At 41.7% G+C, this 16,746-nt stretch overlaps 2 protein-coding genes across 3 annotated transcripts; one reads left to right on the top strand and one right to left on the bottom strand.

The window, feature by feature from the left end:
* Nucleotides 1-1,953: 1,953 nt before the first annotated feature.
* On the bottom strand, nt 1,954-8,243 carry LOC139821502 (uncharacterized). The gene is given in 6 exon segments (XM_071792561.1): nt 1,954-5,367; nt 5,444-5,612; nt 5,704-6,361; nt 6,620-7,878; nt 8,062-8,208; nt 8,211-8,243. Coding segments are annotated over 6 exon segments (2,664 nt in total). The 3' UTR covers nt 1,954-4,969.
* Nucleotides 8,244-10,457: 2,214 nt separating this feature from the next.
* LOC139821505 (protein salvador homolog 1) lies at nt 10,458-14,069 on the top strand. 2 transcript variants are annotated; one of them, XM_071792567.1, is made up of 7 exons: nt 10,458-10,934; nt 11,299-11,375; nt 12,074-12,201; nt 12,394-12,627; nt 13,023-13,247; nt 13,321-13,626; nt 13,732-14,069. In XM_071792567.1, exons 1-7 carry the CDS (start codon nt 10,844-10,846, stop codon nt 13,832-13,834), a joined length of 1,164 nt encoding a protein of 387 aa, XP_071648668.1. In that variant the 5' UTR covers nt 10,458-10,843; the 3' UTR covers nt 13,835-14,069. The 2 variants fall into 2 exon arrangements, with proteins under 2 accessions (XP_071648668.1, XP_071648669.1); XM_071792568.1 differs by lacking the exon at nt 10,458-10,934 and having other exon boundaries at nt 11,311-11,375; nt 11,987-12,201.
* The last annotated feature ends 2,677 nt before the right edge of the window (nt 14,070-16,746 follow it).

Here is a 16,746-nt window from a genome sequence, read left to right as displayed (position 1 = left end):
GCTCAAAATTTTGCACAGTACTCTTTAAGATATGTTACTTAAAAAATGGGGTCACTTTGACCTCATGTGACAACCGAGGGTTAATCTTAATTCTTTGATCCCTTTTCTTACATATAAATCCCTAAATAATTTCTGTGCCAAATTTCGCGAATACGTGTCCGTCCTAGAAACACAAATTCACAAAATAATCGCGTGAGGGTCTTTGCACGCGAATTAAATTACGTATTTAACACCGAACGAAAATACACAGATGTTGTACTCTGGGTACAGCTGCATACTTTGGCATACGAGAGAGGATTGCATTTTACATTCTGTGCCAAGCGACGGTAACGCCGATCGATGTTCGAATCTCTCATCGGGAATCTCGATCGGGCCTCCGAAATGAAAATCCGCCACATTTTTTTTTTTTCACAACCAGGATCGGAAGCTTCATTTCACATGCAAGGTATCACGCCGATAACGCGCTTTAAAAGGATTCATTGCTCGAGCCAGTCGGAAAATCGAGAGCAAAGTACGCAACAGTGCCGGGACAGGTCTGTATATGAACGCTCGATTCGTTTTAAACGTTCGCTGCGTTTCGCTGTGACGCGAGACGGATCTAACATCGTGTGGCCGTCCGTTTATCAGTAATATCACATTTTGCTAGAAGAAGTGTACATTCAAAAGCAATCGCTCCTTACGGCGCCGCGCGTGCTCGCGCGCGCGACGACGACGAAAATGTTACAAATATACAAAAACGTTTGACACATACACTTCCCGTCGCCTAATCACGCAATCGACAATCGGACAGACGGAGACTTGAGCTACCTTTTTTTAACGAGCCTCCCTCGGCCTGTGAACGTGCCGTATTTTTTTTCCGCTAAACTCGAGTTTCGTTATTTCGCTCTTAGAATCACGTTCGATTATTTTAGAAAATGTCACGCTTCCGTATTGCGCTTGGCAATACGCCCGATTTATTATATTTAGCTACGACACGCCGCAGCCTTGGAAGCCGCTTCCGCTTGGCGCAGAACGCTACGTTTCTCTTACAATTAATTCTTAGAGCCGGTTGCATCAACTGTAGCTAACGAAAGCGTCGATTAATATTATACAATAATTAATTATCTGCAATAATTAAATAAACTTTCATTCTCTCTCTTATCTACAATATTACTGGCTAGGACTATGATTTACAAGAGAGTTAATCAATCAAGGTACAACTAAATCTCAGAGGCGATTGCACTAACGTTAGCGCTATAATCGGGAATTTTAACGTGAATTAATTTAAACCGATTTAAATTAAATTAACTCGATTAATTAAGTTGACTTAGATTGAAACAAGACTAATTGAAACTTAATTAAATCGAATTTAATTTAAATCAATTCAGGTCAACTAAGTTAACTAAACTTAAAATTAATATAAGTTAACGCAGTTAATAAAAAATTTGTCTCTTAATTCGCTACTACCTAGGATTATCATCTGCCGTCGCGTCAATTAATTAAGCCTGTTAATGCAACTGACCCTTAAAACAATAATCTTATTAAATAAGACGCTCACGCTCCCTTACAACTAGAATTTCCTTGTAGTTGAAATCACACGCCTGTCGTGTGTGTATGTGTATTTCTGTGTTGTGTGTGTGTGTGTGTGTGTGTGTATGTATGATGTGTGCAACTTATGCCGATTTAAATACGCTCGTTATAAAACCTTACTAGTTCTGCTCTATATACGTATACCTCCCTCTGTGACTGTGAGGTATTGTGGTACCATTATTAACTATACGCACATGCCTTACAAACCCCACGCAGGACTCGCACAGTCCCCCTGGACGATCTCGTTAATATTAATAGTAATCGTATTGCAAAATCTACCTTGGTGGATTACTGGGTACAAAATTTGTCCGTGTATACATGTCTGTTTGCGGCGCGCGCGCGCGCGTGTGTGTGTGTGTGTGTGTGTGTGTGTGTGTGGTGTATATATATATTGTGTGTGTGTTATTTGTGTGCGCGTACTGTGTCCTGCGAATTTATCAAAGCGCAAAAAACGGAGTTTCAAGCGACACACTTCCTAGACAAACGTAATTCACGTTTCACTTGTACCTCGAGGTAACAAATTAGTCAACGAACCACTCCTCGATATCGACGAACGTTGAAAGAATGAGAAAGGGGGATCTATGGTATCAACGGATGTATCTTCACGATTTTCGCCTACAAATTGCAACAGGAAGTTCTCCTTCGGAAGATCTACAGCAATACTAATGCCACGTTGTTAAGCTCTAGGGAACATTGAAATATGAAAATTGGTCGGAATGAGTATCTACTTCGAGAAAGCTTGCAGAGAAAGTTTGTGTCACTTTTTTTTTAAAATAATTTTCGAAAGTGTAATTAATAAGTTCGTAAAATAAAATCGTATATACAATCGAAATTAAAAGGATATAATATAAAGATATAGATGGAACTGCGGTATCATTTAGAATCCGATTAATTTCGATGAACGTTATTGCACTGACGCTGCTTTGTCAAACTTGTTTGAGCAGAAAAATAAACGCGCGATTATTCTAATCGCGCACGAAAATGAAGAATATAAATTCCGCATAGCACCAGTCACTAATGTTTCACACTACTTGCCTTTCTATCAACTAAATGTTAATTAGTTTTAAATTGATTACTTAAACGAACGAGAAATCATGCAACATTCGAATTGCGCATTGCGACTTTAGCTACCCTTTATATATTGCCGGAATTTCCCTTGGTTATATATACTTGTAAGAGTTTTTTTTACAATCGAGATAACTTTCAATGGTTTCGCGTAATCGATTCGTAAAAGAAAAATGCAACAATTTCCACAAAATGTGATTCGCATTACATTCCCATGCTTTCAGCTTGTCGATTTGATCTTCTAGCAATCTAAATCAACTAAATCGACAAAGCTCCGAATTATAAGAATATTCTATCTACTATCGAGTTTAACAGGAAGCACGGCTGCAACGAATAAAACGCTAAATATAATCTTCAACGAAATGCCAATGTCAATTTGCATAAATCTCAACGGAAAATGGCAAGTATGGCACGCAAAAAGTTTCCATCCGACCACTGCGTGTGTCTCTCTCTCTCTCCCTCCCTCTCCTCAATATATACGCGTTTGTGTATATTTATATATGTACTTATACGTGTATAAATGGATATTTTGTGCGTGGTTTATGTCACATGTAATCTTGCCATTCGTTATAGTCGATAAGAAGGAACTGAACTGGAAAGAGACTATACAGAATTTGTTTACGCTCAGCTCGGGTCGCGCGTCTCCTCTTTTTCTCTTTGCCTCTAAAGTTGTACTGCATAAATTAACAACAGAGATGTGATCGTCAAGTAATATTTGATAAGGGATCAAGAAATGATTTCGTCGCGAATCTCTTCTCAGTTAACCGCTCCAGTTAATAACTGTAGGCCCGCAAACAGTTTTACATTTAGCTGCGATGCAAGCTGCACAGAATCGCGTTTATATTTTCTCGAGGAAAGAAAACTATATGTTATCTCAAGAAGTCTCGTGTCAGCGTAATACATACATAGATTGTTGCGATATGCAATATCGCGACTTCTGTTGAAACAGAATGAAATCGATTCCTTTCCCTCGACAATCAAATCAGGTAACTTGAGACGACCATAACTTGCAGCTCTAGATATATGGTGCACACGGAAATTTCTCTATATATTCATCTACTTTCAAGTTTAATCACAATACTCACTTTACGAATCGATACGCCGTAAATCGTCGAAGTCAAAATCACAAGCGCAAAATCATTAACCGTACGTCACATCGTCGACGATAACAAAAATTCAATTAAGTCACGAATTAAACTCCGGCATATAAACGAAAATTTAATTCGATCGTCGAATTTCCGCACATTAACGGATAATTCAATTAAGCTACTAATTAAATTCTTTTAAACAACAAAGATAGATCATATATTGCCAGTGACGATTAACCAACAGATTGATTAAATCGACTTAACTGGCGACAAATATAAATCATCGTTCTGACAATTCGACCATGGGTTTTGGTTCTTCTAAAATTGATATAATTTTGAAACATAGATATATCTATCAATTCGAGGAGTATATTTCTTCCATGGCGTAAGCACTCACTAAAAGGGATTTTTAGAAATTCGAGCCTTAACGGGGTGAAAAGGGGTAAAAACGTGTTTTCACGGATTCCTCAATATCTCTTAGGCCCGATGAGATTTCGACTTGGTTTTTGCTTACAAAGGTTACCCATACAAATGCTTAAACACATAATTCAAGATTTTGTCCTAATCAACCCCTAAAGGGGCAAATCTAAATTCGGAGGTGAATTATAGAATCCTTTGCGAATACCGTAGCGAAGCACGGGTGTATCAAGCTAGTATATAAAAGCTTCAAAATTACATCAATTTTAAAAGGACCAAAAAACCCATGATCGAAATGTCTTGACAATTAATCTGACCAAAACCAATGGTCAAATTGTCAGGACGATGATTTATATTTGTCGTTAGTTAAGTCGATTTAATGAATCTGTTGGTAAATTCCTTTATCCAGAACTTCATTCAGTAGCAAATGTTGAATTTTTGTATGTTAATGTTAACATGTATTTAATTAAGCTAAGAAATTGAGTTCTTATTCACTGACATAAACTCAATCAAGTAAAGATAAATTTTTACATGTAAACAACAAAATTAATTGAAGTTACGAAATTAATTTCTGCGCGTCGGTAACATAACATTTTAATGCAGATGAAATCCCGTATTATCTCCAGCCGGAATTTAATTCAGCGACCTTTTAAATTTTTGCATCGTCGGCTGAGTCTGAATCAAACGGCGATGTAAATTTTTACATGTTGCGAATAGTTAATTAAACCGTGAATTAAATTTGCGTTAACGCCGCGGGCGACGCTCGGCGCAAGTGTCTCTTTGCACAGAGAGCGGAGCGGAGGAAGAGGGAAAAGTCATACGGCTATACCTCACGAGAGACCCTGCGGCGTGAAGCAGATCTTCTCCAGTTCGCCAGTCGACGAGCTGACCGGCGATTCGGCCCGGTCGTCCTGTTCGGCCGCCAGCTGCTCGCTGTAATAATGGGGCGTGCTGAGATAGTCGATGAGCCGCCGGGGTAACGGTAAGGTCGGGATCAAGTCCCTGCGCACCATCTTCAGGATGACGAACCTGCACGTGTGCTGCAGGCTCTGTACCTGTTTGAAGCGCGACACCGGGTGAAGCAGCTGTACCCGCATCGGGCCCAAAACCGGCCGCCGGTGCAGGAAGAAGAGATAGCGACCGCTGCGCGAGTGCTCGACCGCGTTCTCGATAAAGTCAACGATAGTGTGCGACTTGAACTTCGTGCAGCTGCCGAAGCTAAAATTACCTGCGTGCCGAAAGAAATGCATTTAAAGCGTACAGTTTCGTTGAGAATCTTGTACACACGGTGCGATAGAACTTACCCTGATCGTGTTCTATCCTTACGTGTCGCACACAACTGTTGAGTCTGAATGACAAGGAAAAAATGTAATGATCGTCACTGCTGTCCCGCACAATGAACGAGCCGTCCGGTTCGTTGGATAGTATCTTCTCCGCCGCTTCGCCGGATATAGGTCCCCAATACCATCCGTACTGTTTCAGAAAATGAAAATGTATCACAGATACTCTTTGTAACTCTTTCCCGTATCAAAAATCGATGAAAAGAACAATAAAATTTACATACATCCTTCACTTTCTCGATACTAGCTGCAAAATCCATACTCGTGTCCTCCGCGGCGTCTTCTTCTGGTCGCACGACAGGCGGCGGAACTTGCTGCTGTACCGAGCTCGGTGACTCGCACTTGGGCGCCATTGCCGTAAGGGCCTCCTCCGCCTGCTCTACACCTACTTGACTATTACTCTTGGGCAGAGGTGGCAGAGCGCGCTTGAAGAACGGCAGTTTCTGCGCGGACGGCTCTACCTCAGACGGAGCGGTGTTGTTGTTATTCGTGTGCTGATCGGAGTCGACACCCTCCTCCTCCTCGACAATCTCTCCCTGCACGATGCTGTTCCGTTTTTCCACAAAGTGGTCCGGGGAACCCAGTCGTCGAAATCGGAAGATATTACAGAGCGTCTGCTTGAGATTCAGCGAGAAATTACGCTGACTCTTCTTCATCTTCTCCCGCTCGGACTCGCTCTTCTCTTTGTGCGACTCGTCGCGCGCTTTCTTGTGCCTGATGCCGACAAACGCGTTCCTCTTGTGCTTCTTTACATTATTGGAGTTATTGTTGTTATGATTGTTATTATTATTGTTGTGGTGATGGATCATCAGGCCGTTACTAGTGCTCTTGTTGGACACCGGCGTGTCCGTGGACGAGTCCGTGTGCGCGTTACTGTTATACCTATTATTAGACAGCATAAGATATTATTAGATTATTATTACAGCCAATTTGACAGTAGCCAAGAACATTTTTGATATCTAAAGATACTATCTCTCTTGATATCTAAAGAGATTGTTTTCTTCTATTTACCTTTGATATTGAAACTTGATATATAAAAGGTAAATAAAAGAAAACAATCTGGAATATAAAAGCTCATTACTTCTGAAAAAAAGACGTTCTTTCGCCGCCTATCTTATCGATAAAAGTTATCACCCTTACCTATTATTATTATTTACACTGAGGGCCTTAGGCGTCGCGGCGAGATGCACCGGCGTGTGGCCCAGCAAAGGAGCCTTGTCCCGTTTGATCTTATTCTCGCTGGAATCGCTAGAGCTCGAGTACAACGTCTGTAGATACTGTCGCACCTCGTGCAGGGTCATGTGGATCGGCTCGCCGATGTTATGTGCATGTCCGTTCGACGCTCTGACACTGTGACGACCGGAAGTACCCGGCACGCTGTGTCGTTTACCGCCACCACTAGCACTACCACTACCGCCGCCGGCGCCGGCGCCGGCACCACCGCCGTTGCCACCGCCGCTAATACCACCATTACCGCTTGCGCCACCGACACCAGGATTGCCCTCGTTACAGCACACATCGGCCAGCAAACGCTGCGACTTAATGACATGCGTGATGGCACGGGATTTGCCGCAATAATGACGCGCCTGCTGGATGTGCGCTTCCAACTCGCTCTGCGAACTCGCAGAAACGTTCCGCCGTCTCTTGCGATGATGCCGGTGCCGTTTAGGCCGCTGTGGCGTTCGCAGATCGTGTAGCGGCCGCACCACGTCGATTGGCACTGTGTAAATGTCTGAATCAAATGGTACGTTGTACATGTCGCTAATCTCACTTGTGGTCAACACATCGTGCGACATCGCGGATGTAATGAAGCTGCTGTCGTCAGCCTTGTGGCCGAGCCCGGTGGTGTTGATGGAATTGTGCGAGCTGGACAGTCGCGAGGAGGCCAGCGAGCAGCGCGAGTTCGGCCGGTTCAGCGTATTGTACGGAGTAATGGTGATAGTGGCAGCGCCCTGGCACACCGGTGGCGTCATTAGATCCCACATGCGTTTAGGATTGGTCTGCTGGGACCGGGCCACCACCGAAACCGGAGTCGTAACTGGCGCGATCCTCCCTTCCGGCCAGGAGATGCGGCAAGAGATCGCTAGCCCCTCCTCCATCATCGACTGCACCAGGTTCTCGGCGTAGTCGTCGATCCAGCGCGGCGTTCGGCGTCTCATCAATCGCGCGTAGTTCAGAATCGGCACCGACGAGGACTCCGAGTCTGGCGGCGACGGACTGTCCTGAAATTCCGGCGGCGGCTTGATCGCTACATCGACCACCTCGACCTCCAACTTGCCGTCCGCGTCACCCCAGCCCGGGCCCTTCTTCAGGGTGTTGAAATTCTCGCCGCACATGCCGTCCGAATAATCGAAAGAATCTTGCGATAGAGACTTGCTCTCTATGTCGCTCTCCTGCATCTGAAAGAGATTTCATTTCAGAGATCATCAGGTGTACATTAGTGGACAACGATTTGTTAAGGTAAGGGGGGAAATAGAAACACAATGGTGCTTCTAGGCCTCTATCTTTCCCCCTTACCTTAGGAAACGAATTGTTGTACGCGCATCGAATCTTTAATTGAAGGTCAAAGGAAATCGTCCTACCTCCATCGCAAGATGTGCCCTAACGGAATCGCTGGATATCGAACCCCCCAGGCCACTGCTACCAAGATCACTGAGAGGCCCAGCGCTTAGCGAACATGATGGCGGGGAGTCCATCTCAGATTCCGTTTGCCTCAGCTGTGCACTGGAAAGTCTACAGTAGCCAGAACTTTTGATATTTCCATGACACCCCCTAAAATTTAATAGGACAACTGTGTCAATGTCTTTTTCTCATTTAAAATACCTCTATGGGTAATCAATGCTGCAGATTGTCTAACCTGAGAAAAAGTATTACAGGCAATGTACGACTGCCTCACAAACTCCATATTCGTACGTTCGCTTGTACTTTGCGCATGGTCCATTATGAGTGAGAAACTGCAATGATAAGTTCCAGAGCGACGCAGTTGACAATGCTGAAACAATAACATGATAGCGCAATCTGAGTTCCACGTAGGGCAACGTAAGCAGGAAGGATGAGTCACGATATCATTAAAATGACAACAACTACAGATATGAGTCACAAAGATCAATTCTGCCATTCGTTTCGTCCACGATCAAAGACACTCTGGATCTTGAGGCTGATCCATTCAAGAATTACTGAGATACTCGCGCGTAGTCTTCCGAAAAAGGGGGAAAAGTGGAAGAAAGAATATCGGAGCTTTCTCTCGGATGAATTACGAAAGATCTTCCCACGACGTCGCTCGACAGTCAATCAAATCCGCTCGACAACGGCGAGGGTCGATTCTCATCGTTAAATTCGCTGAATACGGAAACCTCCTCGGGAATCTCATCGACGTCGGGGAAGCGGCCAAAGGAATAGGGTGCCCCGGGTGCCCCCTTCGAGCCGCCGCTAAACGCACGATGACAGATCGGTCGGAGGGGGGGAGACATCTCGAAGCAGCGCCCGGCGAGGGGGACAGGTTGACGTCGCACGTCGTTCGGGAGGACGTCCGGGGGACGTGGTCGCGCGATGAGCTCGACGAAAGCGGGAGAGGCGAATGGACGACGACGCCGCGGCGCTTACCCTTCTCGCGTTAAATCGGCCGCGGGGCACTCGCGATCCGGGCCACCGTCACCGTCACCACCACCTCCTCCTCCTCCTCCACCACCTCCTCTTCCTCTTCCTCCTCCTCGTCGTCGTCGTCGTCGTCGTCGTCGCGGGGGCACGCCGTTCATGATCGCCGCATGACGCGCGCGGTGCCCACGCCGGGACCCAATCGATATTCCGTAAGACAACGCGTAGCAGCCTCACGTTTCGCCTCGCAGTCCTCGCACCATGTTCGGCGCTCGGTCCGGTTCGCCGCGTTCCGCGCCTAGCGTCACGCCTAGCCAATCGGCGCTGCCAACCTCGCCGTCCTCGCCGCGCGCGCGACCGCCTTGCGCGCGTAGTACTACGAGCTGCGGGACGAGGGGAGGGGGGACGAGCGTCGTGAATGCGCCCCTCGCACGTGAAGTTGCACCAATTGCGAGCGCACACGGGACGTGTGCGCGCGTCATATTTAAAATCCATGCCCGTGACTGTGTGCGGCATAGTGAACGTATATATATGTATACATATACATATATATGGAGGGGTAAAAGCCATAGTGGTGTAAATCAAATTTCTTTTAAATATTGACTCGTGTGCATAGATGCAATTTATATATTGTATAGATTGCATCTATGCACACGAGTCAATGGCCCGTATTCCGAACACATTTTTATCGATAAATGCGCGCATTTAGCATATAGTTTACGTCACATATACTATAGAATTTATTCAGAAATAAATGCGCGTATTTATCGATAAAAGAGCGTTCAGAATATAGACCATAATGTCTTAAAAAAATTGACTTACACTTCTATAACATTCTTTCCATCTTTCTTCCGATATTTACTTTCCGAGTTTTAAACTTTCGTGACTCGGAATTCAACTGAAATTTCTAGAAATTCTTGAAACCGCGATCCTTATTTATCTGATTATTAGAATATTCTTCTGATACTTTAAAAATTCGGTCTTTGAAAATTCGAATCTTTCCGCGATTTGTACGCGCTACTTTACCAACTCGTTAAAATAACACGCGCGACTTTATCGATCAGCAAAGCGTTTATTACTTTACCGACCGACAGATCCTTCAATCCGCAAAAATTCAATTTAAAAAATCTGCAGTAAATTTTGATGATCAAATTCCAAATGGTTTTCGCACTCAAACTAAAAGATGTTCGTACAAATTTCCGCTGCAACGAAATCAGCTGGTCGCTCGGAGATGTTCGCAGATTTTAATACCGGAACTGCGGTATTAACAAAATAAATAAGTCAAAAAATATTTCAGATATATATTATAATAACACACATGTTATAATGTAGAATATTTTAGTTTTAATTTAATCTACAAAATTCGTAACTTAAAAAATTAATATACATAAACGTGAAAATCTCCCACCGGAGATATTTTTCCCTCCCTTTCCTATCACAGTCTTCCGAGTGAACCGTGCCTGTCGACGACGACGACGACAAACCTTGAATAACTTCAGGGGGGGTCGCGCGAGATGCGACATTTCCGAGTACTCGAAAAGGGTTAGACAACGGGCGATGTAATTTCTCTGTTTCTCGTTACTCCTCATTGCCGCGTACCTCGTTCTTTCCTTCTTAAAGCACACCCGCGGACCCATCCGCGTCGAATGTCGCGACTCGCAGCGCGCCCGATAGGTTAAGTCGCTTCGGTGTTGTGTGACGTTTGGGACGTTTCTATTCTCCGATTTGACGTTGCTGTATCTCACTGCTGACAAGCCCGAGACGCGCAGCATGCTGTCAAAAAAGAACAAAGATCTGAGAACGATCAAGGAAGGGGTGGTCGGCAAATACGTGAAGAAGGAGACGCCACCCGAGATGCCGAGTATGTATCTCGGAATTTACTCCTTTCTACTCTTCTCTCTCTCTCTTCCTCTCCCTTTGAATGTAAAAAAGGGCATTCTTAAGATCGGATTAGATTAGGCGAGACAATTTTCACGTACTACACATTTGTCGTTAATTGTCACTTATATCTTCCAATTAACTTAACTTATTATATTTCATACTCTCACAAATTTTCTTTCGTTTTCATGTATCTTTTTTTTATATTAGCAAACTAGTACATTTTTAATGATACGTATTTAAAAGACAAAGTCTACCCTTCCATTCTTTTTCGCTCATACTATCTAACACTGTACCTACTTTACAGTCGAAATATATATTATACAATTTGCATTACTTGTATTTAGTTATCAACGTGTGGACGACAGAGCCGAACAAGAGGCAGAGACGGCGTAACAATCATCCGATGATGCCGAATTCTACGGTAAAAATTGTATTGCATATAAGCACATGATATATTGCGTTACGCAATATTCCCTAGCATATATATATATATATATATATATATATATAATATTGAATATTATTGAAGTTTCCCAGTATTAAATACTCATATTATTTCAAAAAGTAATTTTTTCATATATCTTTTTTAATTTATATTTAATTAATACTAATTTAATTTATTGTAATATGCTGCGAAGCTATTATATTATACATATAATATTATATGTATATTATATATAATATTGAATATTATTGAAGTTTGCTAGTATTAAATTATAAACTCTCATATTATTTCATTTTTTGTCCCTATCTCAATACAAGATCTTTAATTTATACTTAATTAATGCTAATTTAATTTAGTACAATATGCTGCCAAGATTAGTGTTTCCTGTAATTGTGCATTGTCAAAAGAATGTTTTTGTCGGTCTACAAGCTGCTAAGAACACAAAATTATATAAAATAATGAATATATCCTTGCGAAAAATATAAATTCCAATTTTAACAACGAATCCAATAAGAATACCAATTACGTCCATCAATTTTCCCATTCGACGAAAAAGTTTTATACGCTATCTCGTAATTCCCAAGCAGCAGTGTGTCCTGGCCAAGAATCATTGAAACATGTAAGAAGACGTCTGAAGATTTTTGATTTTTATCGATGCTTCTCTCGTGTCATAGTCCATTTCTCCGCAACCTAGTATGGTGCAAAAGTTCGGAAATCTGAAAACCACGACCAGCGCCGTCGGTCTGGGCAGCCATGAGGGAAAGTACACGCCAAACAGTTCCGTTCCCAACTTAGCTCAAAGGTCAATAATAGATTTTACGTTTAATTTGGTCTTACGAAATGACACTTCATAACTGTAACATACTGTTAAGCGACAATATTTTAAAAGTAAAGCTACAGAGACGTTTAAGAGAACGGAAGAGAACTTTACCCAGAAGAACGCGTCGTGATTTATATATTTCCTCCGATTACAATCCTTTTGTTTTCACGATAGATTTGCCAGCCTTTCCGTTAATACCGGAATGAACGACAGCATGTTTTCGAGAACCGCGACACCCGTGTACCATCCCGAACTATCGCCCGCAATGTCGCACACTTATATGAATCAATACGCTGGATCCGAGTATCACCTGGACAGGGTCCAGACACCGCAGATGCCTTACATGCCTTTCGACGTCGATTCTGGTTACGAGGACTACAATCACTCCGTTTATCGTCACAATGCCGGGTACGAGAGTAATTTTTCCACAGTTTTCGTATTAATTACGAATTTTTATACTACCTGCTTTTTATACTACACAAACAAATTGCTTACGTGATTATTGAAGCTTCAAATTGCATGACGTACAAATAACGTTCTGCTATTAAGAGAAAGTTACTATAGTAATTTATAGCGTATTTTTATCTCATTTCATTGCATTTCAAAACTTCATCAGTAGTATTTTAACTAAAAAATCTACGAGAATCACGATTTATTAAAGGATTAAAGCCAGTGTAGCTAAAGTGTTAAAGTTACGTATTGAAACTGATATAATTTTCATTCCACGATTACGAATAAACGTAAAAATCATTTCTGTGTCTTACGCTCGTCGAAAATATAATCGTTTCAATTTTCGGTTAAAGCTACAGTAGGTGCTATTCGGAGAGATCGAGTTCTCGGAGTGAACAGCAGCAGGACGAGTTGCCTTTGCCGCCCGGGTGGTCGGTCGACTTCACGCTTCGCGGCCGAAAGTATTACATCGACCACAATACCAAGACCACGCACTGGTCGCATCCGCTCGAGAAGGAAGGTCTGCCAACGGGATGGGAAAGAATCGAGTCTCCCGAATACGGCGTTTATTACGTCAAGTGAGTGAACTCGGGAGAGAACTTCAGGCAGGCCGTCGCGACGAAAGCATCTCTCGCCTTTCTACTCTTTCAGCCACATCACGCGCCAGGCGCAGTACGAACACCCGTGTTACCCGCACGAGATGCAAGCGGTGCGGGTCGTGTCGCCACCGCGGCACACCCACTTTCACTCTCACAGCGTCCTGGTGCCGGCCAATCCTTATCTCAACGAGGAGATACCGCACTGGCTGTACGTCTACAGCAGAGCCTCGATAGCCTTGGATCGCAAGCTGCGTTGGGAACTGTTCCGCTTGCCCGAGTTGGACTGCTTCAACGCCATGCTCACCAGGCTGTACAAGCAGGAGCTGGAGGAGGTTGTGATGCGTTACGAAGAGTATAGGTGAGGAATGAGATTTGAAAACAAGAATCCTCTCGATCAATATCATCCTAGACGCAAATGTAACAAACATAACACTTTATATTCTTGCATATTTGTCTCCTACAGATCGGCGTTGCTATGCGAGATGGAACAGAGACTGAAGGAATTGAATCCGGAATCTGGCGGGTCCAACGTTGGCGCTATTGCCTTACGGAGATCTCTTCCCTGAGAGAGAGAGAGAGAGAGGTCTGCCGAACCAATCAATTGTTATATATATTGTACGTTTATCTCTTGAGTGGCCGAGGAAAAAGTTTCTCCCAGGCGTTACACTGAGTGATTGATAGCTCTGTATTTTGTACACGTATAGATAGTATAAAGCCCAACGAAATTTATCTCTTTTTGATAATACATATTATATGACGCTACACGAGAGAAATAATAAATAATAATTAAGTGTTACCTAATTCTCGTCCGTCTTTGGACTTTCACCCTCCTTGGTTTCTCTCTCTATCTGCTCAAGCTTGGCCTTGTACGCGATATCGAAATCGTTGGTAAGCGTCAGGCCCGATATCTGATACACGTGCATAGTGGTATGAGGTATAGGACTCAAGAGCCCAATAGCCATCCCTGTGGGTAAAAACAGATGTTCCGTCGTTCTCCTTGACAAAGATTCAAGATCAACAGTCGACAAGACCTAAGGCCTGTTCTTTTTAACTAAACTTCTTGCACGGTTTATCTTTCTTCTTTTTCTCGTCACGTTGGAGAGAAAAAGAGAAAAGGATCAACTGTGTAAGGAGCTCGGCTAAAGAAGAAGAGGCTAAAGAGGCTTCTAGACTTACTTCGTTCGTGGGCGTCTTCTGGCATCTCCCTTTTCATGATCACGTAGAAAGCGAGGCCGAAACAATGCCATCCAACGACAGCATAAAATATCGAAAGCCTTCGCCTAAGTTGTATGGCATCTTGCTTGGTTCTTACTTTAAAGAACCGTTCCAAGAAAGGTCTTATCATTTTTTTTTTTAGGTTTACGCGCGAGCCCAGAGATGTCACATAACCTATAAAAGGGACGAGAGAATCAATCGTATGATCTGCAAGAGAATACGCGTATGCGCTTTATATCGCTTTGAGATTATCAGCAAGACAATTACAGAAGACGGAATATGAATTGTCGATAATGATACTCGGTTCGAGGGATGAACGGGGGATGAATGCGACGAGTGGTCGAATATACGTCCGACTGTTCGATCACCCGTATCTACACTCGAGAGTCGAGAACGTTTTTATACACTTGACGACGACTGTTTCATTCATTTCCGAGTCAAACGTAGGTATCTAGGGCATTGTGATTGTTGGAAAAAAAATGCGCCGGAAAAGTTTAAAAATTGATAAAAACAATTTGAGAGAAATGAAGAATAAGCACTAGGAGCACTTAAGGGGGAGGGTGCAGTTGCGAAATGTCAGGATAAAACTATTATATCTTTTCTTTGTTCCTTTTTCTCATTGCTGAATTAACATATTTGAATAATTTTTTTTTTTCTTACACGACTGGCTACATTTTGGTCGATGCTTAATTCCTTCTAAATAAGCTCGCTTTGAATTTTAATTATAATTTGAAAAAAATTAGTTTTATTGCAACTTAATTTAATCTGCCGTACCTTTTAATAATTTTTTTTTAAATCGAACGATTAAATGACGATATACATTCATCTCTAAGTGATTAAAAAAGATAAAATTTGATATAAATGTTTAAAAAAACCATCTCTGTTCTTTGTTCCTTTTCTCATTACTGGATTAATATATTCCAATTGTTTTTTTTTCTTACACGACTGGCTACATTTTGGTCAATGCTTAATTCCTTCTAAATAAGCTCGCTTTGAATTTTAATTATAATTTGAAAAAAATTAGTTTTATTGCAACTTAATTTAATCTGCCGTACCTTTTAATAATTTTTTTTTTAATCGAACGATTAAATGACGATATACATTCATCTCTAAGTGAAAAAGTGATTAAAAAAGATAAAATTTAATATAAATGTTTAAAAAAACCATCTCTGTTCTTTGTTCCTTTTCTCATTACTGGATTAATATATTCTAATTGGTTTCCTTTTTCTTACACGACTGGCTACATTTTGCTCAATGTTTCCTTCTAAAATGAGTTTTCTTTGAATTTTAATTATAATTAAAAAAAAATTGCAACTTCAATCGTCCGTAACACGTAATACCAGGTAATACTAACCTTTAATAAGATTGATTTTTTGAAACCGAATGATCGAGTGATGATAAATATAATTTTAAAGCGATTAAAAAAGATTCACAAAAAAAGTCAGTTTAATATTTCTCTAGAACAAAAATTATACAAAAGTAAAGAAAAATTAACTTACAACTACGAGATTTTAATGTTATTTAGTATCACAATTTCACATGTCTTACTAGGTGATTTATCCTCTTTTCTTTGATTGTCAAATTAAGACTGCAAGTGGAATATAATACTACCGTGGCATATAAATAAAATTTAAAAAAAGAATTTTTTCAATCATTTGTTTTCGGTCATCTGCAATACTTTTCTAATCATTCTGACGAGAGAGTTACACATTCAACCTCGTTCTTAGATATATTATACATTTAGATACGTTAAAAAATCATTTTATACAACTCAAAATGTGCAGACGGTCCATCCAGTAGCAGGCTCTGCTCTCCCCTTTACAAGATTCGGAAATCCTGAAAATAAATGTTGTCCTCGAGTCATCGTGCGAACGACGGAAAAACCACTCACAAAGAATGTGTTGGTCATTAAAATATTTAATATTGAGAATTAAGAAGGGAAGCGCGAAGAAAGATGGTGCACAGAGAACGTTGAAATTTCGAGGGAAAACTTTTCAGGAAAAATCCCACTTGAGAATCATTCGACTGTGCAGCTGAGAGCATAATTAATCTGGGACATCCGATACAAATTTCATATTATATGAATATTCTTAACTTTAAACGACGAATTTTTTTGCAAGTTTGAAAGTTGATCTTTCCTCAGCTAGATTGAAAAAAAAAAACGCTTGGTTCTTCAACAATACATTTTTGTCAGCGTTAAAGGATAATTGCCTTAGAAGTGTACTCAAAGCTAATCTTTAAAAATTTCAAGGTCTTACTGCCC

The sequence above is a fragment of the Temnothorax longispinosus genome, chromosome 11 (assembly GCF_030848805.1).
Source record: "Temnothorax longispinosus isolate EJ_2023e chromosome 11, Tlon_JGU_v1, whole genome shotgun sequence".
NCBI lineage: Eukaryota > Metazoa > Arthropoda > Insecta > Hymenoptera > Formicidae > Temnothorax > Temnothorax longispinosus.
The sequence above is the reverse complement of the archived record's forward strand: the minus strand, read 5'-3'. Positions and strand labels throughout refer to the sequence as shown.